This window comes from Sebastes umbrosus, chromosome 21 (genome assembly GCF_015220745.1).
Source record: "Sebastes umbrosus isolate fSebUmb1 chromosome 21, fSebUmb1.pri, whole genome shotgun sequence".
Lineage (NCBI taxonomy): Eukaryota > Metazoa > Chordata > Actinopteri > Perciformes > Sebastidae > Sebastes > Sebastes umbrosus.
The window spans coordinates 4,028,687-4,054,335 of NC_051289.1; the positions used below are offsets into that span (position 1 = coordinate 4,028,687).

The 25,649-nt window shown below is 41.5% G+C and overlaps 1 protein-coding gene across 1 annotated transcript in view; it reads left to right on the forward strand.

Annotated features, from left to right (window-relative positions):
• LOC119480787 (cadherin-18) overlaps positions 1–19,813 on the forward strand; it is a 91,722-nt gene extending 71,909 nt beyond the window's left edge. Inside the window, exons 11-12 of the mRNA XM_037757351.1 lie at positions 11,420–11,671; positions 18,990–19,813. Of these exons, the coding sequence (XP_037613279.1) occupies positions 11,420–11,671; positions 18,990–19,486 (749 nt within the window). The 3' untranslated portion in view covers positions 19,487–19,813. The remainder of the gene's footprint in view (positions 1–11,419; positions 11,672–18,989) is intronic.
• The last annotated feature ends 5,836 nt before the right edge of the window (positions 19,814–25,649 follow it).

Consider the following 25,649-nt stretch of genomic DNA (forward strand, 5'->3'; position numbering starts at 1 on the left):
GTTTGCGCATTGTGTTGTCAAATGGATTACCCGTTCCGGCGCTCCCTCTACCCCCCTCCTCCTGCGTGCATTATTTTGTGCCGGCGCACGGCCAACAGTGGGTGTTACCATGGCAACCATCTCAGTCTCAGGTGAATACCTAGCACTAGGTTGGTCTGCAATCACAGGGCTTTTAAAAGCTCTCAGCCAGAAGATCTCACAGTTGCCCACAGAGAGGAGGAGTTCACAGCACTCCAGATGAATGTCTGAGCCAGAGAGAGGCATGAAAACAGAGAGGAAGGGAGCGCAAGAGAGATCAAAAAAATCGATGTGATAATAGGAGATAAGTCTGTTTAGCCCTTGGTCCAGTTGCTTCCCACCACAAGCCCTCCCTTTTCTACTTCAACTACATTGACTTACAGAGGAAAGTTTTGCTGCATTCATGTAAGTGGCACTTAGAGACATCCCTCACCTCCTGCCCACCTCCACTCCTAAGGGGCGGATGAATCAAACAAAGCAAAGATCGAGTGCAACACCGCTCCAAAGACCCGCATCTCCTGCAGGACAATACATTATCATTTTTTAAGAGTGCGAACGTGGTATAACTAGTTTATTTTGCAGTAGTTTGCTTCCCTTTTACACATATTGACCGAGTAGAGCAGCTCTGAAGTCAAATGCTGAATACTTCCAAGAATCTGAAGTAGCTGGGAGGACAGAATATTTGCTCGATCAGTTTTCTTTGATTTTATATATATTACTGTCTACTGCAGAAGCCCTTATTCCCCATGTAAGCCAAAACAGTTTTTACCCAATCGAAAATTGAAAACTCGGTATAAGCCCTGAAGCCACGATGAGGAAGATAGGCAGCCTTTTCACAACAACTATTTGAGGACTGTTATTGTGACACCTCTCTTTGGGTGCGACTATGTCTTATAAGTTGTGAAAAACACGTATTGAATATATTTTTTATATTTGTCACTTTATTTCTCTAGTGTTTCTGAGAAACTTACAGTGGTACACCTTCACTATCGCCTGCAAAACACCTCTCGCTGATTTGCCATATGCTGTGTTAGGGAATCACAGTGTGGACTTGACGGAAAGCTGATGGAAGCTAATACTGAAAAATTACTTGTTAACCAACAACAAGCTGCCCACAGCAATGCAGTTGTTATTTGCTGCTATTGCTCCTGTTCTACTTTCTTTCTGTATAGTATATGTCTGCCAGATAATGTGAAGAATATAAAGGCGGCGACCTCCGGTTCTGAAAAGTGAAGCCAATGCTGAAGTGTCTTAAACTTGCATTCTCTCTAACAGCCAGCAGGGGGCGACTCCTCTGGTTGCAAAAAGAAGTCTCATTGTAAAGAAGTCTATGAGGAAATTTCACTTGATTTATTACCTCAGTAAACATTGTAACCATGAGTTTATGGTCTCAATCACTAGTCTCCAATCAATAGTCTTCAATACAGCATGATGTTCATTTGGTAAATTATGGTCCCATTTAGAGTCGAATAGACCATAAAGCAGGGGATGCTTTAGGGTGTGACTACCTTGTGATTGACAGGTCGTTACCACGGTGTTGTCATGTCTGGGAGTTGTCCGTGTTTTCAAAATTTTTCAGCGTTCAGTTGTACTTTGCTCCAAACTCTCGTGGTTGCAAGAAACCAAGATGGCGATGGCCAAAATGCCGAACTAAAGGCTTCAAAACGGCAGTCCACAAACCAATGGATGACGTCACAGGGTCCACTTCTTCTTTACAGTCTGTGAGCATATCAGTTGTGAACAGTACAATGTAAATTATGTCCTCCAAGGCCACACATACTAGTACTTTATGTAAAGGCATGGGGTAGCCAACATTCACATAGATTTTTAACTGTATTAAAATTATATTTTAATATAATAAATTACAGACCTTGTGATCTTGGCAGGTTTTTGTTGGGTGTAATCGCTCCTGCTAGGATCTTCCAGGACAAATTGGTGCCCATGTGGGACCAGAGGAGCTCTCTATGGATCAGTGTCTTTTTAAAGGTTTGGTTGGATCAAGGGAACCAGGGCAGGTTTATACATTTGGACAGGTTGGGCTTGGTCTTCTTTGAGTGCGTAGAGCAAATTAAACTCTGAAAAATCACTAGATTTCCAACCCCCCAAAAAAAGATCCCCCACTCTTGCAAAGCGAGTCTCTCAAAAGTTGTTAGATTTACTACATCAGAGCCATCTGCAGCAAAATATTCCCAAAGCATTCAGGAAGGAAACCCTTTCTTTCTTGAAGGATTGATAGCAGTTTTTTGGTTCATGCTGTTTGAATAATGGTGCCTTTCAATTTGGATTTAGCTCCTGCTGCATACCATCCCACAGGATCTTGTTTGTTTCCCCCCACTATATCTGTGATATAATCCCGTGTGGGATGGGCCGATTATGTGTCATGACATGGAAATAAGAAATTATTCATATTTCACTCATTTGTCAGAGAGAAACTTGAAAGAGAAGTGAACTTTATGAAGGACAGAGTGGTAGAAATGATTCCCTGAAGGATAAATTATCCCCCTGGAATAAATAGGTCACGGAACTAACAGATTCTGAAATACTTCTGTTTCCTCATTCAGCTTCCTCTCTTTAACCAGCAAAGCTGTTAAAGAGCATGTTCTGATTCAGAGCAACAACTTTGGATGGTTAGTTGACCAGATGAAAGGGAGGCAGCCGCCCAGCAAAGCCTCCGACTTGTTCTGTTGACCACAGAGAAGCTGCACTGGAGCAGTTAAATGGTTTGATCAAGTGCACTCTTCAAAACTAGCTTTTAGACGAGGAAAGTGATTCTTGTTTCCAGAACTGCACACTAAGGGTGGGCGATATGACCACAAAATGTATATCACGGTATTTCTTTTGGTTTTTGCGGTCACGGCATTACAAAATTGAAAGGAATACTCCACTCAAAACATGATTCTACCTCTTTTCTTTTCTTTATTGGCTATGTCAGGGGACATATCTTAAGAAAGAAATGTGTTTATTGGCTCCAAATTGAAAATGAGTTATACTACTCATACTAATGAGTAACAGCTATGCTGCTGGTTTCAATCGTGAATGAACTGTAGCCGACTGGCGAGCAAACTGGATCTCAGCAATAAAGAATATTTGGAAAAAATGTTGTTTTTTCATATAGTTAGCCTACTGTTGTTTTATTAATTCAAAGTTGTTTCACCACAGAAAGCTGACATAACCTTTTAACATCTTAAACGTCATGAAGAAAGAATTGAAAATATCCAATGTAGAGTCACGCTGTCGGACCAGTACTGTACAGAAGACGCGTGGACCGTGAGCAGCCTAATTTTTCCGAGTGATGCGCGCAGTTCTCAGCCAAAATTGACGGTGAAAACGATCTGCTGAGGGCTGCAGTAGCAGCTCCGCAGCAGCAATGCTGTATGTGTGGACGCAACGCATGTATGAGTGGCTGCTCACCCGGTCTGTGTGGCTGCTCTAAGCTATTAACATGGGCGCCGAAATGAAAAGTAAAAGGCTCCACGACGAAACAGCGGTAGCCAACCTGTGTGGACGTGCATGTGTTTATCGCGGCAATGACGGTATTGCAAAAATCAATGTCGTTGACGAACTTGACACCGGTAACGGTGATGAAACCGCTGTACTGCCCACTCCTACTGCACACCATCAAACACACACATACTATCTGTTATAGTCAGCAGCTTATCAATGAAGGAAAGTGCCATTCTCAGGCCAAAAACTCCACTGACAAAGCATTATATATTACAGTGTTTACATTTCCGCTATATTCTGATTTGTTCTGCTGTGTAATTTCCTTGCTTACTCATTTCTATTACAATTCCTTGTCCTCCTAGAATGATTCATATCACTTTTTTTTTTTTACTCTAAATTCCTCCCAGCTCATCCTCGCTTTCAGAACGCCAACCTCCCTCTTAATGTTAAGCCGCTGCACCCTGAGTTCAGTCATCTCCAGTCACTCGGAGCCTGCATTTGAACTCGCACTCAAAAGGAGGTGTCGGAGTCACATAGCGTTCTACTGCCACTGTGCATTAGAAGTTATTTGCTGTGTTCACAGTATCTGAGTGAGAGAGAGAGCGAGAGAGAGAGACAGAGAGGCACAATGCAGCATACTGTTGACTCCTGTGTCTGATAATTAAAGTAAGCTCTTCACACTCGAAGCAGCTTCTCCCATTGCTGTTGTAGCAGACCAACAGTTGGTAGCTGCTCTGTGCCAGCTCCTAATACCTCCCTCTGTTGTTGAGAGACTGACGAAAATCCCTCTCAGTCACTCACACGACTAACTCTCTCATGACCTCCTTTCCTCCTCACTTACAGTTTGCTCACAATGGATCCTCCTGAAACTTGGATTTTCTTTTTTCTTTTTTGTGCAGTTTCTGCAGAAGGAAAAAATGGATTTAGTTTGAGTCACTCTGATATGTTTAATGACGACTTTTTTTAGTTGAACAATATCTGCAATTGATCCCTCACTCATTTCAGGAAATTTAACAATCAGGACTTTTAATAGAACCCATTAACTAGATAATTATTTTCAGTAAGCTATTTCCCGTACTTGCCACCAAATCAGAATTGTTAAATGCTATAATCTTGTTACAATTGGTGCTTTACCTACGGAGACCTGTAGCAGCTCCAGTTCTGTTTAACAAAGTCAAATCAGTGTCAGTTTTTTAGCTTAAAAGAAAACACTTTTAGATTTAGATCGAGGTCTTTCTCTCGCTGTGGAGTTTTTGTTTGCGGAGATCAGAGATAAGCCAAGGCTCCTTCGTTGTCTTGCAGACGTGTTGATGCAGTTGAAGTGCTGGATGTGCTACATTAAATGCAGGTCAAACTCCTACTGTGTATTAGGCACCATTAAAGCTGAAAAACAAGGGGGATGCTTCTGCTCAGCTGCTCCAGGAAAGCACTTTGTGACAAACCTGTTCCGTTAAAAGCCCCTTTAAATGTATTCAACTCAACTATGCCTACTTTACAATGACTGAAAACTGAATAACTCTCTGATCTCGTTATCTGTCACATTGTGGTGACATTTGCCTCTAAAAAGGCAATTAAACAGAGGCTATGATCTCTAAATAACCCACATACTGAAATAGATCAATTGATTTCTGAAGGCATGTTCTTCCAGAAGACCTTATAATATTACACTTAATCAGCTGTGTTGAAAGAAGCGCTGCCAAGCCATTGATATGTGGGACGTTTAATTAGCTTTTATGTCATTCACACTTGGGTGTTGTACTTCGAGATTCCCAAACACCCATTATCTGCTGAAACAGCGTGATTTGTGCAAAGAGGGCAGAGCCGCTAGTCTCATGCTGGTTTTGTCGAAACTTGCACAAAAAAAAACAGCTGAAAATTGTCACAATCTCACATTGGAATATTTGATAGGCTTTCCTATTATTCAAGCAGATATTTCCCTAATTACTCAGTGTTTATCATTTAAGAATGAGTTATGAAAAAATTAATATTTATTAATGTATGTGCAGTAAAGGCCTCAGCAGCCGTTGGTGCCACATCGGAGCTGTAAACCAATTTGTTCCTGCGTAACAGAGGAACATAATAATAGTACTCTGCGGTCCCCTTTGATTGTTACTGCAGAAACGTACAGCCCAACCCATAATTAACTCAAATACACAAAACACTACCCTATGGAACAAACATACCATACTGTGACAGTGGGAATATGCCGAAACAAATGTTGTTTTTTTACAAGCAGCCCGATCACTACCTGCCATCTGTAGTCACTGCCGGGCATGTTTTGTTAAGCTGAGCCTTACTGAGTCAGACTAATCCTTATTGAATGCAGGGGCTTCTTTTAAAGGAGATTGTTACGTTTGTCTCTTGATCTGCTGTTTGTTATTCTGCATGGAGGGCCTTTTATTTCTACACAAAAATGATATTAGTGTTTGAACAACACTGAGCCATTAATCAATATTCAGAGATGTCCTATAATAATAATACCTTGACGTGTAGCGGTATATGTATTTGCCCAGTTATTTTTGGTACAGAAGGTTCTGTTTGGTGTATGATTGGTGTAAGCCCCTATCAACAAAATAATTACACATTATCATTATTATTATTATTTAATTAGTCTAATACAGACTATTTGCATTCTACATCTTATCATGTTCCACCCAGTAGGCTGTGTCAGTATGTTGGTGGTTAACTGTTGGCTAGCAGATGCTAATGTATTTATCTTGGACTTGTATTGTAATAGTTAGGCCCATCACCACAATCAGTCAACAATCAATTTACACTTTAAAAATAGCTTCATCAAACAACAAGTCATGCGCAATAACATCACCTTGATATGTCTATAGCAGGATACAAGGATGCAGTGAGTGCTTTAGAACTACAACAATTAGTTGACTAATCGAATAGTCTACATTTTAATGATCGATTAATTGTTGAAGTAATTTTTCATGTAAAAATGGCAGAAAAAGCTGTCGTCAGCTTCTCAAATATGGAGATTTTCCTGATTTCCTCAGTTTTATATCACATTAAACTGAACATCGTTGAGTTTTGGACTGACAAAACAAGACATTTAAAAACATCACCTTGGATTTTGAGAAACTAGGATGGATATTTTTTCTCTATTTTCTGACATTTTATAGACCAAATGATTAATCGATTAATCTAGAAAATAATTGTCACATCAACTGACAATGAAAATAATCGTTAGTTGCAGCCCGAGAGTGCTTGTCATTGTGGATATATTACCATGCTCAGTTGATACTGAGCCAGCATCCTTAATCTCCGATGTGATCTCCCCCAGAGGAGTCAGATTTAACTTTCATTGTTGAAGTAAGAATAAAATATGTGCATCAACTAGATTTGACTCCTACAACAGCTGTGGGCTTTAATGAAAAACCACATTAAAAACAGTTGTTTTTAGACTGTATTTAAATATATTTAAATTGATTATTGGTATAGCAAAAACCCTGATATTAGGATTGATGATAATGGTGGGTTCACTGATGCAGCCCAGTCAGTACAAAGCGTTGTAGATAAATAAGAGGATCCCAAATGAATTGCAACAATTGCAAATTCTTTAAACTTACAAACTTAGAAGATTCTAACAAAACTATATATTGCCACTTCTGTTCGCAGAAAGAACAATGGTGCGGACTAAAAATACCTGCAGCACCTACACAATGTATGTCTACATATTTTTTTGACATTTGCAGCTTGTAAAAACTTGATCCATCCCCAACATGAAGTACCCACCTCTAGAATTTGACCAAATATATATATTCGGCCCAGAATAGTGCCACCACGATGTATGTCGTGCTCCAAGTGGCGACTGGGGAGAAGGTTCGTGCCGAATCCCATAAGCAGCACCTACACACACCCACCAAAGTTCACAAGGAATCCAGCTAAGTGCATGTGTAGGCAAGTGTGAAGTCTGTAGAGATGTGGTTGCGTCGCACGTCTATTGTTGGTGTATTTTTGGTTTGCTTTTTTTAATCACACTTCATGCGGTGAGTCAGGTCTTTGACAAAAGATATTTGCATTTACTGTACGGTAAATACCTTAAATATAAATATAACGGGGCAACTTTTATTGTATCAATTTATACCGTAAATCAGGTTTATTGTGGTTTTATATGCACTTTCCACATGGTAACGTTTAAATGGCGTCATTGGCTTTTCATGAAAGTCATAAAATGTTTTCAATGAGGTAAACAAACCCTCAGAAAGGGTTGAGAGGTGACCCCAGAGATCCAACTGGAGCGGAGTCCTATTAGGGCAAGTGTTCCTCTGCTAACTTTTTTTATCCGCTGCTCTGAAATCTCACTTAACTTCTTGAGATGGAGAGACAGGAATGCAGATGTGATACAAAAGTTATGTAAGTGATACTTGGCCTATCATGCTAATGCTTTTGGAAAAGTGAAGAAGAAAAAAGAAATGAGGCGATTTTCCAGTTAGTGGCTCGTACTTCTGGCTTAACGAACCCAGTGCAGGGGGAATTCCACAGGGTTGTGTAGAACCTTGAACACATGCATATTAATGTCTTATTTTATGTGGAAAAAGGAAAATTGCTTCCACGTGATGTGAAAAATAACACAGATCAAAAATGTTCAGGATCGTTTTCAATGAAGTGTGAAATGCTCTTTAAAGGATATCTTTCCTTTGTGGTCACCTGCCTCGCGCTGCAGGTAGCGTCCCATAGCGAGAGCTGTCACAACATGGTTAGCCAGCTAACTCCCGCAGTCTCTCCTATTATGTGGGTACCACGTGGCTGCAGATGGCCCGTCTCACTGCGGCGTTAATCAGCAAACGCACAGCTCTCCTGCACCCGCCTGCGACGAGAGACGGTCTAATGTGGAATTTGCATGCCGTAATTGATGTGCACTTCCTCGTTGTGGTCCTTACAAGGACCCTGCTGCCGTGGGTCTGTGCTTCAAAGTGGAAAGGCTGTGGCGGCGGACACCACACACGTGCACACGCCTTGTTTGTCTCTCTCTCTCTGCCTACGTCTACTCTGCTCTCTCTTTGGTGCACACAACCTCCTCCATTCACCCCCCCTCTCGCCTCCTCCTCCTCTCATCTTCCAACTCCCCATCTCTCTTCCTTGTTATTTGCATCTCTCACACTCCACTCTCAACCTCCACCCCACCCCACCCACCCATCTGCTTGCTGATACGGTGATACTGCGAGTCTGACTTAATAAAGCTTGAAGTACGTGTTGTCATTCCAACTGTCGATCATTGTAATTATTCATAGATGGAGCAGAGATTGGAGTGGGAGGCGAGGTCTCAGAGCAGCAGCAGCACGGTAGTACAGCACGGCGGAGGTGTTTTTCGCTGGGTGGAAAGGAAAAAAGGTTGCCCCGTGTGCACGATTCAGCATTTTTCTGAACTTAGAATATCTTGTGAATATATATCAACGTGTCATCTGCAAGTTTCTAGTTTGTCAGTCATGTGAGGCCCAAGTTAGTCATCCAGGTGCCTGGTTCACCTAGCCATATGCTTTGAATGAACAGGGAGGAATGATCATACTGTAAACATTATGTGAATCTTCATCTCTTAATACAGCTATTTAACAAGGGACCTTCAATTTTGCAGATGCTTTATAAGTGCTTTAAAAACTATGGCTACTTGAACGCCCCTCATATTACAGACCTGCTGAGATAACCTCTCTCACAGAGCCTGCACACACCAGTAAGCTTGCATGTTAGATTCTGAATGGTAAACTCTCAGTCCAGCTCAGCATGTGAAGTGGTTGTGCGATGGTTTACGTGTTGGTGTAAGCTTCTTAGCACGCATATCTTTTGAAAAAGAAGAGTTTAACATTACTAACAAATGTAAAATGAGCTTCGTCTGTGCTGTTGCAAAAAGAAAACAACTGAGCGCCGGCTATTTTTGTGCAGATAGAAAGATGCGGGTGAAATTGTGTGTCAGTTTGGCTAGCGAACTGGCATTGGCAGGTATGCTAGCCATCCAACCACACCAAATGATATTGTAAAGCTGACTAGGAATGGGCATTATAACATTCTGTGAGGCTGAGCACTCACTTACAGCTCATTTCAAGCTCAGAAAAATGACTCTCATGTTAGCTCATATTCTATAGCTGTTTGTGTAGATTAAGTTCCAGGTGCACTGAACCAGTAGTCAGCTGTTCTCCTGTTCCTGTTGGCATTGGCAGTGTCTTTGGTTTGTCCTTCAATAAAGTTTCTCTGCTGGCACTCATTGTGCCAAAAACAGTATGAATGAAAACAGTCCATGGTGGAAGTCAGCTCGGCGGTTTCGGTTGCAATCGGTGGTCAACTGGACCATAAATGCCACCGGATGGCTAACGGCGGCTCTGTCAGCGATGTTCCAAGCCATGCAGGAGCTCTATGTGCTTCTCGCTGTCGGATTGTTTTTTTAGCATATACATAATTAATATGTACATATTAATAGAGCTCCTTAGTTATACAATCTCCCTGTAGGTCCACAATGCACTGTCAACATGAATTTGGCTGAAGTAAACAAGGCTGCTTCAGTTGGCTACAGCAATTGGCATGGTGCCTGCTGTGCATGTTATAGATATCCCGACATAAACAACATAACAGACACGGACACAGGGAATGCATCTGGTGGCTCGTCTACAATCATTTAGAAGAATGTTTCAAGATGAATGTTATTTATTGCATCAATAATATTGGTGTGGAGTGGTTCTACACAGCCTGCCTGCTACAACAAAGAGTTGCAGCCAATTAGAGTTGTTTCATCACTGTCATTGTTGTGGTTATGTCATTCAGGTAAAAGCTTAAAGTTATAGACTGTTTATAAGAAGTGATTGTTGTCACCGTGACGTCACCCATTGGTTATGGTTTTGAAGCTTCGAGTTCAGCATGTTGGCCGCCACCATCTTGGTTTCTGACCTTTTTTTGCAACCAGAAGTGACTAGATAGGGCGTACCTAAGTACAACCCAACGCTAAAAAAGACATTTCTGTGCGACCAAATGTTACAATTAACTTTCATGAACTAAAAACACACTGTGAAAGGGTTAAAGTTGAAGAAAGCATGGATGACTCCCAGACCGGACAACGCCGTGGTAGCGACCTGTCAATCACAAGGTAGCCCCGCCCTAAAGCATCCCCTGCTTTATGGTCTATTTGACTCTAAATGGGACCATAATTTACTAAATGAACATCATGCTGTATTGAAGAAGACTTGAAACTAGCGATTGAGACCATAAACTCATGTTTACAATGTTTACTGAGGTAATAAATCAAGAGAGAAGTAGGCTCATTTTCTCATAGACTTCTATACAATCAGACTTCTTTTTTTGCAACCAGAGGAGTTTCCCCCTGCTTGCAAGTCTAAGGCAGAACCGTAGCAAGCCGCCTGGTTAAAGTCCACCCAGAAAAGAGTACTGGAATAAAAAGTAACACCACAAGCTCCTTTTCAATCCACCTGTTTTTGTGTTGCATCTGTGAGCTTATTTGCTTCCTCCTCTTTGCTGAATCTTTTCATAAAACCTTCCTCTCGAGGTCTTTTCTTGTTTGCTTTTTCTTCTTTACAAATTCAGCCTTTTTTTTATTTCTGTTTATCTACATAACATGTTCCATTAACAGAAGTGTTTCTGTAGAGGCCAAGGTGAACCGCTCTTTTTCAACACATTTAAATATTAAACAAACACCTTTGAAATTAATTAGCCTTGGCACGCACAGGGAAGCCGCAGTCAGACACCGTAAGAAATGTAGCAGCTTGAGAGAACTTCAAAAGCCAAAGATCCAATTCACAATGGGAAATGCTGTGGGTTGTTGTTTCTTTTTTCTGTTTAGCTGACTATTCTTACCCTTAACCTAAATGTCTGTCTGTATAAATAGGTGATTGCAGGCTTTGCTGAAAGAGTGAAGCAATTGAGAAGAAAGAGGAAAGTATCAATTAGTCTTTTCAGTCGAGGGGTCTAATTTTCCTAAACATGTTTTTTTTTTTCATTAAAGACAGCACGGCGAGCATCATTGCCAGGCGGCGGCGTTTCAACCACCTGATCCAGGAGCTGTACGAGCTGCCCATCGTGGTGTGGGACGGTGGGGAGCCGTCGCTGAGCGGCACCAGCACCTTGACCCTGCGGGTGTGCCCGTGCCAGCGCCACGGCAGGATCCGGATGTGCCAAGGCGAGGCGTTCCTCTCCTCGGCGGGTCTCAGCACGGGGGCTCTGATTGCCATCCTGCTGTGCATCGTCATCCTGCTGGGTAAGTTAGGACAGCCGCTGTGGGGACTGCAGCAGCGGGGGGGGGAGCTGCCCGGGGGCAAATATCCTGAGGGCATGGACAGAGGAGATGAACCATAGAGGAGCAGGGAAGGGTGGAAGGGTTTGACAAGGGCAGGACGAGGAGAGAGGGATGAAAAGACATGCGGGGGCACAGGGAGAATTAAGAATGAGTTGGAGAGGGCAGAGGTGGAAGCAAAAGAAAAGGATATGAAGGACGGAATGCGAAGAAGGACACAGAGGAGGCTGGAGGAGAGGTGACTAGAAAGGAGATTGGTGAGGACAAAGACGGCAAAGAAGAGTGGAATAGAGATGCAGGGTCAGCGTGATTCAGGGTCAGAGTGATTCAGGGAGGAGGTGTATACAACTGAAAGAATACTGAGAATAAAACCCACAGTGGCTGGAGAGTAGGACTTGAATCCTCGAGCAGCTTGGATTCACGTCGAGGCAGGTAGCTCGAATCAGAAAATCAGATTAGACCTAAATCACATTTGTTGACGCTTTGAAATTCAATTCAAATCTGCTCTTTTACTATGAATCTCCCTCCTCCGCACCACTCCCTGCCCGGCGCATGTCTGACATCACATGTTGTGACTAGAGGAGCAGAGGACAAGCGTGGAGGGATGTGGTGACAGCCGACATAGATACCATTCTTGTTGAGTTCATGTGTGACGGACGGGGCTCTACGGCATGAATATAAAACTCCATCAGGAATACGGTGAAAATAAACAGGGCTGCGTCCGCGTTCCCAGCACGTTGCAGCACCCTGAGACCATGTCCTGAGTCAATGCGTGCCTTGTTACTATAGCAACTGGTCTTTGCAGTGACAGCACATGATTATATATAAACTTTCAAATATGATCTTTGAGTTATGAATGTGGACAGTCAACTTTATGGCTGGAAAATGTCTGAAAGATGACGCAAAATCTTAAATCAAATATACCAAAGTCAACAACAGGGCGTGAGAGATGTCTCAGACAGATTCCTTCCTCGTACAGACACGATTAGACAAAACCGTCTAATAACACGGCTTCACCGTTGCTGCTCTCCCCTCCTCTCCTCGGTGATTGTCTGTGGACATTAGTGCGTGAAGGTTATGCATATTCATACTGGCTGTCTTCCTCCTCTATGCCAAAGCCTCTGGCTGAGGCGAACAAAAGGCCATCACCACTGTTTGGAGCTTGAGTGAGAGACGCTCGCTGAATCCCTAATCATAAGCACAAGGCAGATACTAGAGAGAGAGAGAGAGAGAGAAAGAGGAACAGCACCGAAAGACAGATCACACCTATTTCTTTTTTCCTGACCCGTGTTGCATTTTGGGTTCACACTTTCCAGCTACAAGTGAAGTGTCTCTCACATAGCTCACCCTACGGGACAGAGGTTTGGTCACCCCGTCACCCCGAGAGATTAGAGACTTTGTCAGTGGGTCGCGGTCAAAATAAATCAGATTCCACTCCATTTAACAGCCGACCATTTGCACCATTTTTCCATAATTCGCCATCTCTGGTGTTCATAGCAGTTGCAATGAAGAAATGTGGGTGTCCTGGTGGAGTAGTGGTCTAAGACACACTGTATGCTAAGTAACTGCAATATCCCCAGTTTAAATCTCACTGGGGACTTTTGTTGCATATCAGGCACCTCTCTCTCCATATGTTGTTTGTTTCTCTGAACTGTAAGGCATAGTAAATACTTATTGGCCCCATTTACACCTGGTATTAACATGTCATCTTATACTATATAATGACATCCTTTGCATTTATATCTGGCATTAATAAGAGTGGGCATCATTTATTTTCAAATCACTTTATACGAGGGAAGACTTGATAACTATCGCTATACTTTTAGCTTTTGTCGGGTTTGCTTAAAGCTCGAGTATGAGGTTTTTGGCATCATTGGGCAAACATTCCATAATAACCTTGCAGCATATTGTAATTCAAGTGTTCTGAGAGAAAGCTAGACTTCTGCACCTCCTCATGGCTCTGTTTTCAGGCTTCAACAAAGCCTGTGACAGAAGAGAGAGAGCGTTCCTATTGGCTGTTCTCCGGCTGGTGGGCGGTGCTTGGATTTCCTCAACATATCTCAACATGGCTGCCGGGTCACAAACTTTCTCATTTTACAGCTTAACAGTACACTACTAGATGTTTCTGAAAACATTTGAGGAGAGAAATATGCATTACAGTAACAAAATATTGATTCACATTTGATCAGCGCTGGTTAGTTTGACCGGAGTTTGCGAGTGTTGACAGCTACTATGAGACGGCAGGCTCCTCCGGTTTTCCTCCGGTTTGTAAAATCTTACAGATGCCATTAGAAGCACTGGAGGACATTTGCTCCATGTCTACCCACTGCAGCTTTAAGCTATGAGAGGGAAGAGGTGAAGTTAGGTTATCTTTCAACTTCCTGGATGGAACACACCATCTACACAACACAGTGCGAGCCAGAGCACCTCCAGAGGTGATATACTGTCAAACAAGTCCCAAAATGCCTCCAAAAACCTTACAACAAACTAACAAATATTTAATGTAAGCCAGAGTACATGTACCAGCTTCTTACCAAGAAACTGTCCAAATCCATCTCCTTGCACTCACAAAACCTTGAGATAGTTTGTGTTTAAATAGCATTGTTGGCCAAAATGAACTTGAAGAGCAAACTGCTCAAGGCTGAACAAAGAGTGAACGAGTGCCAAGCCGGTTTTAGAAACGCAAACTAAAGTTGATTGGCTGACAGACTAAAGTGGTGAGAGCCAGCGCATCAGTGTCTATAGCACTTACACAGACGTGACTCACATTTTTAATTGTTGCTCGTCAGTGTGATTTGTTTGTGTCTGATTGTTTTCTGTCTGTCCGATTAATGCCCATGTTTTATCTCCGTGCCCTCTAATAAGCCTTCCTAATTAAGCCCGCAGCGAAACCAGAAAGGGATGCAAACTATCCCTCGGCTGACTCTGTTGATTACGGCCTTTTACACATGACTTAAATAACATAAAATATTCATAAGTAGATCATTTTTGGGGTTTTAATAATTTAGTTTCAAGGAAATGGTACAGTATTACAGTACTAATTGGGTTAAAAGAGGAATGGGATTAGAAATACAACTATGTAGAATGAACTCAAGTGACGTATCAAAACAGAACAAAATACTAATGGCAATTTGAACACCATATCTTTGGTAAAATATAACATTTATTGTTAATTTTAGGATTTATAATAATAATCCTTCGTAGTTCCTCCAGTCCAGTGCCTCAGCAACAAGTTAAAGGGCTAGTAGTGATTTGAGAGGGGATGCCATCCACCTTGTTAGCAAAATAACCAAAATGCATTCCTCTTATTAACCTGCAATCCCCGCTCTCCATCCCTTAGTAGCAGAGAGAGCACAGGGGCGGAGCGGTTGTTTAGTTCAATATCTCTGTCTAGTCTGCCTGACTCATTGATCCTTTATCTGACTGAGGTTTGTGCAAGTTAGTAGTCTCCACCAGCGCGCCGGAGTATATTATATTCGTTTAAATGTAATGTGTATTGATGAATCCATGGCGCTGTCCGTGGTGCTGAAGTAGCAGACAGATTAGTACATTTTCTCTGAGTCCAACCGTCGTCCCAGGGGGGTTAAAATAAAAACAAGACAGATTGACTTTAAATATTGCAATTGTGACTTGTCAGTGTTTTTACTTATGTCTTATAAGTTCTGCTCTCTTTGAGCAGAGGTTTGTGCCTTCAGAGGTTTCATGGAATGGCCTTTGGTTTGGATTAGAGACATCATTTCTACGATACAGTCCCCTAGTCGTCCAGTGTAATCTTCCATAACCAGGATAAATGCTGCATAAATGAGACTTCTGCAATGGCTTCTGCTGCAGCAAATAGATATCTGTAGACCGGGGTAATGCTCCCCGGTGCTATAAGTGGTGTACTGAGCAACAGTTAGACCTCAACCAGCCTTGGCTAGGCAAATGAAATGACCTGAATGGACCATTGAGGGAGCATTAATGTGGGGAGGTAATACAATATGGTGTGTTCAGTGGATAGGAATATACAAATACAAGTAGATCACGAACTGCGGAAAGTGCAGTCTAATGTATGAACTGCTGGTAAATAATAAAGGTGCGTTAACTGAGTCATTATATTCAGGTTGTTTACCTCTAAGCAACAGCGAGGTCATAAACTGTAGATAGTGAGAGCGGCCAAAAACATATACATGTGGCAGTAAATAACAAAAGTAAAATTCTTTATTTCCTAGTTCTGCTCACAGTGAATGACCCGGCTCACCTCGCACACTCTCACATCCTTGCATTGTGTAATTGGTTGCTTTAAACAAGTCGAGCGATAAGCACTGTCCCACAAAAATTGCATTTCCACCCTCTCTAACCCCACTTGGGCAGTGCCAGTGCACCAGGTGGAGTAAAGTGATTTTTTTGCAGAGATTAATCGCATACCGGTTAGGGGACATTTCATTAAAACACACGGGCAAGGAACGGCACTGAACAATGAAATTTATGTAGATAGATGAATCTGTGCATAATTATTTTAGTCATGAGGTGTCTTACTGTCAAACACATTTTTAGTCCATAATGGAAAAGTTTACTTTGTTGCATTCGACATTTTAGTTTTTCACATTATCCAACTGCAACTCAATCAGGGCTTGAGGGAAAATGCCTCGTGGCCTCACAGGTAGTTCAGAGTGAGTTTTAGTGATCCGCCCTGGAGTTAAAACATAAAGGGGAAATAGCTGTAGGAGTATGAATCCAGACTGCATTAATTAATTCCATTATTTTAGGCTCCAAGGACAATATCCGTCTGCTCATATACCCGGGGCTGGATTATCAGCTGGACATAGCGAGAGAATGCCCTGAGGTCTCAGACCCACCTTCATAACTTGTTATTTGCTTTAAGGGAACTTCATTAATTGATTATTTCTTGGGGGAGAATATGCACAAAATCAACAGAAATGTAAGGATGTTATTACCTGTCCACTTGTCTTGTACAGAAGCCCATTGTAAATATCTTAAGTATCTTAAAGAATACCACCCCCTGAAAATATCGTCTTTGCTGACCTCCAGTGGTTTCACTTCTCACCTTGCTGCGGTGATGCACAGGTGTACACCAGGACGCTGCGACATCACTGCTGGGTGTGGCTACAAGTGCAACAAAGCACAAATCAATTTTCATGTGTGTTTCACCTCTGAACACACCCAACGTGACTGAGGAGTGTGTTCAATGGTTAAATAGACTTGGAAATCGCAACCAGAGAAGGCAGCAAAACACTGCTTTTAAACCGGGTGTTAAGTTACTCTTTAAGTAACACATCCATGAGTTTGAAGGCCAATCACAGTGGCAATCATTTTATCCATCATTTTTGCAAGGTTACATTGTAAAATAGTTGAGCCGATCCTGCGTTTTATCCCGGAGCCCCTCTGTGTTGGCATCCCCACACTGTGTCAGCGCAGTGGCCTAATTCAAATGGATGTGACCACACAGTAGTAGGGGACTTCATCTCATTTTTGTTCATGAGGGCTCCCTGACGAGTTCATATGTCCATGATTACCCCCATAAAAGAGGGATTTCTTCTACTGTAGTTGGCTCAGGTTCCCAGTTGTGACAAAAACTGGAAGAGGTCTGGCATTTTCAGTCTGCTTTGGTCCACTTATTCAGTGCTACCGCAGTTTGAATGGGATTATTCTCACCTGCCCGAGTGAACTGAAGGAGTCAAAGCTCCGGCGTTTGACTAAACAGCTGAAGCTTGGTGTCAGCGCACCTTTAGTCGGCTCTGAGGCTTAAATCTTCTCTTTGAAAATTGCTTTATAGTCTGTCTACAGCCTGCCGTAGTCGCCACAATATGTATACAAAAAAATTTAATGCTTGAGTAAATACAGTAGATTAGCCAAATGCATCATTGCATCCTTGACATTATGAAAGCTGAAACCTCTACCTGCTCTTAATCCACCACCACCACCTCCTTCCTGGAGCTCTCACCTCGTATGTGTTATAAGGAGTCCCGAGAGGCCGATCTAACACAGTAGCGTGTTGCTGGTTAGTTATATATAGCATTTAACAGTTTGATGTGGCACGCCAAGATGATGAAAACATTTGTATCACCTTGAAAAAAAGGTTTATTCTACTAATAATCAATGCGGTTCCGTTGTGAAGCAAAGAAGCCTCTGCAGGAGCACCAATCTAGCTCGCTCGTCTCCGTTAATGCAGTATAATGAACTCCTTTTAGATATTGCACTGCTGCACAAATGCACTTCCCTTGCTCACGCCGTTTTATTAAATAGATGTTAGTGTTAACATCTTGCAGAGAGGTCATCATTAACCCAAAGAAGTATAACTCTCATTAGTTGTAGTAACAAGTTCCAAGCTGTAGCATGTCATCAAATATTACTCGGCTTCATGACTTCATTAACAGTTGGAGAGGATATTTCACACTGCAAGCTACTTATCTGCAGAGACACGTTGGAACTTTAATGTGGCACAAGTGTCTCATTCTTTCTCAATGGCTTCACCTCAAACTAAAAGATGATTACATGACCTCCATGTGTTGACACATGTTCGCTTTGTATTTACAGGCTGTTTTGCATGTTTTGGCTGGATCATCTGAGATCAAATTTGCTCCACAAATGATGATAATGTTTGTATTGTCATCATCTCCCAACAGCTTGCATTCAAAGTAGCATCACAGCCAATGTCGGCTAATGCGTGTTATTGATTTACAACTCTTCAACGCTTGGCTAGTTTTATTGTCCTGATGGAAAATCGGGATAAATATGCACATTGTGTTCATTTGGTTGGCTGTTTACGAAAACATGGCTGAGTACTGTAACCACATGCAGCTGTTCTGTGTTATGGGATGTTCTTCTGTTAAGCGGTTTGTCATTTGAATTGTTTAGAAAAGCAATTTTCTTTCTGTCTGACTTTTGTCTACAACTATTAAAGGAACAGTTTGTAGCATTTCAGGGGATCTATCAGCAGAGATGGGATGTGATATTCATAACTATGTTTTCATTAGTGTATAATCATCTGAATGAGCCCTTCATATCTACATAGGAGTCTGCCATGTTTGGTTGGTTTTGCACGCGGCAACTCATGTCACTGCAGTCTTAAAAAGGGAGGAGTGAGCGGAGGGTTACTCAGGTGGTTGCAATCTGCAACCACACCACTAGATGTCGCCAAATCCTAGACATTGTGTTTTTAAATATGTCAGTTTATTATATGAAGTTATATATTGTAACATATGTTTGTTTTTTCTGGGTATCATTTCGACACTTCTCTTTTTTTTTTTTATAAATGTAAAATTCTTCTTCTGTCTTGCAGCCATCGTGGTTCTCTTCATCACACTGAGGCGGAGCAAGAAAGAGCCCCTTATTATCTCCGAAGAGGACATCCGGGAGAACGTGGTCACCTACGACGACGAGGGCGGAGGCGAGGAGGACACCGAGGCCTTCGACATCATCGCCCTCCGTAACCCAGCCGCCGCCGAAGAGCTCAAGTTCCGACGGGACATTCGCCCTGAGAAGAGAAAACAGCCCCGCAGCCGCCGGAGCGCGTCGGAGGAGCCGGACGAGGTGGATGTGCACGAGTTCATCAAGCAGAGACTGGTGGAGGCCGACATGGACACCAGCGGGCCGCCCTACGACTCCCTCCAGACCTACGCCTACGAGGGTCAGGGCTCGCCCACGGGATCCGTCAGCCCTTTAGAAACTCCCGGCACGCAATCAGAGCAGGATTATAACTACCTGGACGACTGGGGGCCTGAGTTCCAGAAACTGGCAGAACTCTACGGAGAGGCAGATTCAGATGTGACGACCTAGTCTGTGATTTCACTCCCGTTCAAACTAAATCTGTTTGAAACCCGTTTTTCAAATTTTCAGTGAACAATATAGACAGAGATGCTTTCAAACTGTCCCGGTGGTTTACAACTTCTACTGTTGAACTAAAGACTGCTCTATTTTTATTTCTTTTTTTCTTTTCATTTTGTCGCTTTGGATCGTGGGTCGCTCATCTGGAAGTATTAAATCAGATTTTGAGATGGAAGAACAACAATATGAGGAAAAAGGAAAATGATATTTTTCCTTGGTGTATATTTTTTATTGCTCAATAAAGTCCTGAAATCCATATGAGTGGATATGTGAGAAAAAGAATTGTACATTTGTCTTCTTCCTCCAAGAGTGGATGTACAGTAGAGCATGCAGTAAAGATTATCATGGTGGGAGGCATAAGGTGTTTATGATTCACCAAGCAGAGGATGATGCTGAGCCAGCCATATGCACACAATAATGACACCTCCAGTCTTGCAATATGTTTCGTGCCAATTCTTCCATGTTGCTCATTGAAATCAGCCATATTTGTTAACATATGTACATTTTCCCAAGCATCTTTCATGTGAACTTAAGGGAGGCAAGGCAACATAGAATTACTTTTATAAAATACAACTTTAAGGGGATACTATTATCACAACTAGGATCTTTACAGGATTAAAGTCATCAGTTAAGGCAAAGAGAACAATGAATAGTTGATTTTTTTTCCCCAAAGCCAAAATCTTTTAGCCAATGCTTTAACCTGTGATCCCATCAAGAGAACATTTTGCTTGTACCACATGGTATCCCAAAGTTCCCCCAGGATCTCCTCATGGTCAGCTTTCCAATTCATTAGGTGTCCGTGAGCCCCTCTATAGGAGCCGGTCTCTCTGCACTGGTTCATTAATTTGTTGGTGCGTGACGCTTTTTGCAATGGGACCGCGTAGGGAGACACTCTGCAGATGGTGCAGAGGAACTTCGATGCTGTGTCCCAAGTTTAGCACATCATACTAATTCAAACAAGCTTTTCAGTGTGAAGTGTTGACGCTGGAGAAGTGTGAAAGAGAGTACATACTCAGTTTGCATAATGAACTTGTTTGGTCTTTAAGTGCTGATGTTCACTATTCACGTTCAAACTAGCAATAGTTTGACATTCTTAAGCGCACATCTTGTATCATTTCTTGTTAGTACAGTAAAAAATAATTATGTGAAATGATTTCTGGCATACAAATTGCGAGCTACCGACCAAATGGAGTATGAATGACACAGCAATTTCTAAGTCATTTTGCATTCAATAACAACACCGTTGTTGCTTTTGGTGTGTCATTTCACGGAATGTAGTCTGTATTGACGGCAATGTAAACACATCCATGATAATGTGCTACGCTCAGAGCTAGTGGCATAGAATAAAAAGTGCGAAAGACTGCTTATAGTGGGCGGGTCCAACAAACACAGGACTTGCAACCAGCAAACCAGTGTTTGTGTCCCAAACTGTTGTTGAGTTACGTTGGTGATGAGTTTTCCGTACTTAAGTTACGTTGTTTATGTATATATTTTACTTAGTTTACATACTTATTTTAAGCCCGATGTTTTTCCTAAACCAAACTAAGTTGTTTTTTTTTGCTTTAACATAACCGCAACCTTTTCACGGAATGTCTTTAACATATTTTGCTATTTATACGCCTTCCCATGAGATCAGATTGAAATTACAAAATTTGTATTCTGTGAATACTGCATAGTATGTTGTGTTCTTTTGGGTCATGCATTAGGGGAAAACAGTGTGCACTTCTATACGAAACCCAAGTCACATACATGTAGGTTAGTGCATCATACTTCACCAAGATCTAGGACTCTTATTGTCTACCTGCAATGGCTAAGTTAGTGTGTATTAAATCATTTTTCCCCATTGTGAACATTTTATCACCACTTGACATATAGCAAACATGTTAGCAAACACTTTCCCCACATTCAGGAGATACAGAGCAACATTATTATTCATTTGGAGCCGTGTGTCTGGCCTCTTGATATATGTAAGGCCACTTTTTTTGCTCTGTTTTGGTCTCCACCAGCTCCTGAGGGATATTTCTGGCTCTTTAGCTGCCAAATGATCTACTATGTTCACCAGCTGGTTGCTAACTTTGTCTCCCTGCCATCTGATGCTGGGAAGGTTGCATGCAGTGGGTTGTTAGAGCTAAGTTTTTCACAAAAAAAAACTGAAAACAGCAAAGTAATGGACCATAATACCAAAACAATGAGCTGAAAGGTGCTATAAAGGTCTATAGAGCTGAGGGGAACTGCAGAGTTGGGTTCCATCACTGCAAGTGACCCTTTTCACAGACAAGTATTCATATGATCCATTGTTAATATAAAAACATTGATATAGCCGTTTAACATTCATTGAGTGATTTGTTTCAAAAGAGTCTTAATTCTTTTGGTACCCGCCAAGTAAGAACATTCATTACATTTTATTTTATATGATTTCTTGTCTGTGTGATAGTGAAGTCTTGCCTTCTCTGTAAGATATCTTGTCTGAGATATCCTATTCAAAGTACCATACAGTGACATCTTAACGATACTTTATATGACATTAAATGGAAGGAGCATCACCGTCCCTCCCATCCATTAGGGAACAAAGAACCATCTCACATTTATTACGTAATGTCTAAGAAAACTAAAACTTCAAAGTGCTGTAATTTTCTCAGCGGGGAGTTAAAGTAGCCAGTTCCCTTCCATCCAGTACGATGTGCTTTCATTTTGGGCTATTAAGCTTTTTGTAAAACGGGGTCATGTCTGGAAAGTTCAGCAGCTGCCACAAATGGTGAGTGTCTCATTTTGCAACAGAACTCTCCGGCTCTCTGTGTAACGATGACGGGAAACAAGAAGTGCTCGGGCACTAACTCACAGACACGGTATCAATTATACATGGTGGTTTTGTACATGCTGATTAGTTATGTCCAACCCAGCCTTGAATCTTCTGTCCTGTCATGCCCTTGTTCCGTGTTGTTTGCATCAGAAACGCTGACGATGGTCTTAAGAAAGACAAAGGAGAAGATGATGAATATTTTAGACCCTCCACTCGTACCTCCTGACATAACAACGGTCTTCTCTACATAACAATCCTCCGTTTCATTCTTCTTCCTCGTTTGCTTGCTCATTATTTTCCTCTGCTCACTGAATGACTGTGTTTTTTGTCTTTTCACAATTGGATAGAAACAAGGAGCAGAAATTCTTCCAACATGTGTGAGGAGCCCGAGGGCTGGCCCACGGCAAAGGTCATATAAGTTAGCCAAAGTCAAGCATGGAAGTTCTCAAACTCAGTCAGTATATTTCTTTGTGTTTATGTTTCTTTTGAGGCATTTGAAGTTTTAAAGTGCATGAATTGTCTTTGATTTGAATCTAAATGAATTAATTATTAGATGAATGCAGCAGGCAGTCAGTCAAACTCATCCCCCCTCCTTTTCATCCAGTATTTATTCCCCCATTCTTCACAAAATCATTCTCTCTTAGTGTGCTTTCCAAGGGGAATACCAACTTTCTGATGACTTCCAGGCTCCTTAAGTGTCTTTTTTTCCCCTCAGGCAACAGATATCCGAGTAGCTGCCCTGGAGGGCTGGGTTAGTAAACAAGTGAAAACTGCACATTTTTAAGGCAGTTTTGGACAAAGATAGTTTCACTGTGGAAGACGGAGAGCTGCCTCCATACAGCAGGAGAGGGCTCTAAAGGTAACACTGTCTGTAAGCTAGAAAATACAGACAATTATTCAATTATTGTGACCTTAATCAAAGCACTGGCTTGTTTTTGTTAAGGGCTTTTTTTTTTTTTTTTTTTAAATAACAGATATATTAACAGACCCTGCTTTACAAACCATAGAGTTGGAGTTTGTTGATTGACAATTTTGATCGTCAATTAATCATTTGAGTTCAGGCGAACATGCCAAATATTCTCAAGTGTGAGGATGTTTGTCTGTTTTATATGGTATCAATGAATATGTTTGGTTTTGGACTGTTGGGTGAACAAACCAAGGAATTTTAAAAAAGGCATAACCTTAAATTTTGAGCACTTGTTATGGAAATTTCTCACTATTTCCCAAGATTTTATTGAAAGAAAAAAGAAACAGATCAATAATTGAAATAATCTGTATTATCAGCGCTGATTTTCTTATTTACAATATTCAGTTTCTGTATTTTTTTAATAGTTATACAGAAAATTAAGCTTTATTTTTGACCAATTCACCCACAAGTATCCAACAGGAATTTAAATTTTGTAGCTCATAATTTCAAAACTCCTACACGATTTTTTTGTACAGTTGATGATGTTCAAGTCAATAAACAGCCCTGGAGCAGGAAATCATTAACGACCTCTAAATGGTTTAGTTGTGCAATTAGCCAATTTTACTACGTGTAATTAAAGGATCCCATTCGATTTGAAGGCACTGAATTTGACCCCTAATGGAAGCCGCGGTCTGCCCACTACAGTGTAGTATCCGTTAATGACATGGAATCAACATAATTTCCTCGGCGGTTGCGGCGCCGCTCTATTGTACACAGCGTTTTCTTATCACAACCATATAGCATGCAATTTTCGTAGAAGATAAACCTTGTGGAGAATAAAGCTTTTTTAACAGGGGGGTTGGAGGGGCTTCATCCATGACTGTAAAAACTAATCTCGAGGCAATTAAGTTACTTGTTACGTAATTAAGCGTATGTGAGACTTATAGAACAAGTTTTTAGCGGAGAAATTAACCCAAATATTAATTAATTAAAAAGTGGTGTTAAAGTTTCCAGAGTGCCAAATTGCGCTTTTGTGCAGAAAATGAATGGCGAGATAAGTGTTAGACACCGAGAGGGGGTTTACATGGATTAAACCGTCACTCCCTGAATAAAGATTTCTTCCTTTTAGAGCCACAATCTATCAAAGCTCTCCCCATATGTTCCCCAGATAAGGCTAGGGTAATATCTCACAGGCGTGTGAGGATATGTGTTGGGGAAATAGCTCCCGAGGTTTTATCTTTTGTCAAAAGAAGCAGAATGGATTATCTAAGAAAATAGCAGCCCTATTGCAAGTGGTGATGGCTTCTATGATGTTTTACTGCCTCCTTCACCCTTTACACCCTCATATCTTTTAGATGAGCAGCCATGCATCATACAGTGGACTTTGTTGACAGAGCATGCTTGCATACCAAAACAGCCTTAATTGCACTTTGCATATCAGGTCAAGGATGGATGTGCATTTATGTATCTGAATGCCTGAGAGGTAAGGGTTGTATGTGTGTAGGGTAATTTTCTTCATTTTTTTTTGTTTTTCAGTGGGTTGTGTAAGCTAAGACCTCGGGGCCGGCAGAGCCAGCCGGTGCTACTTTTCATACCGTTTGAGGTCAGAGGCTTCTAAGAAGGTTTGAAGCTTTCACATAGAGTGTGATTTAATGGAGGAGAGCTTTGCATATTATAAATGTTCATGACTCTGGAGTATGTGAAGGTGAATTGGAAATAAAAGATCAAAGAGACTAAAAATCCTTTCAAATTCAAGCTCGCGATCATTAAAGTTGTTTTACCCCAAAGTTTGGGGAAGAAGCAGAGGTTTGTTTGCTGTTAAAAAGTTCTTTGTAGAAGTTTCAACTTTAAGATGCAAAAAGGACTTCATCAGTGTCACATCTTCTTCCACTGATGTTTATGTCGGTTGAGAGGCCATAATGGGAAAACTGTACTGCCTGTGAATTCAGGCTTTGAAAATGAGTCTATTTAGAAAGCACAATTACATAATGCTGATTGCTGGAGCTTTTATGCCTCCACTGCTTCCAAGGGAAAGGGGAAATAAGGCTATAAATGTGTTGATTAGCATTCGTCTCCCCAGCACGTCACCTCGGCGGTAATACATAATTTCCAATGACATGAGAGAATAAACAATGAAGAATTTAAAAAAATCATGGTTCAAAACAGCACCATTCAGTGAGACAGCTGACCTACATAGCCTTGAAAAGTTATGCAGGGGAGGAGTGGGGACAGGCTGCTGCAGACTTTCTTCACCAGCGTGTGACTAATATAAAGCTACATCATGAAATTGAAACCTCTTCATGAATATGAGACGGATTCATGTGCTGCTTAATGCACATGGAATGAACTACAAATTCTCTGTCTCAAAATATAATTCAGCCCGTATGTTAGCTCGACTTCGATAATTG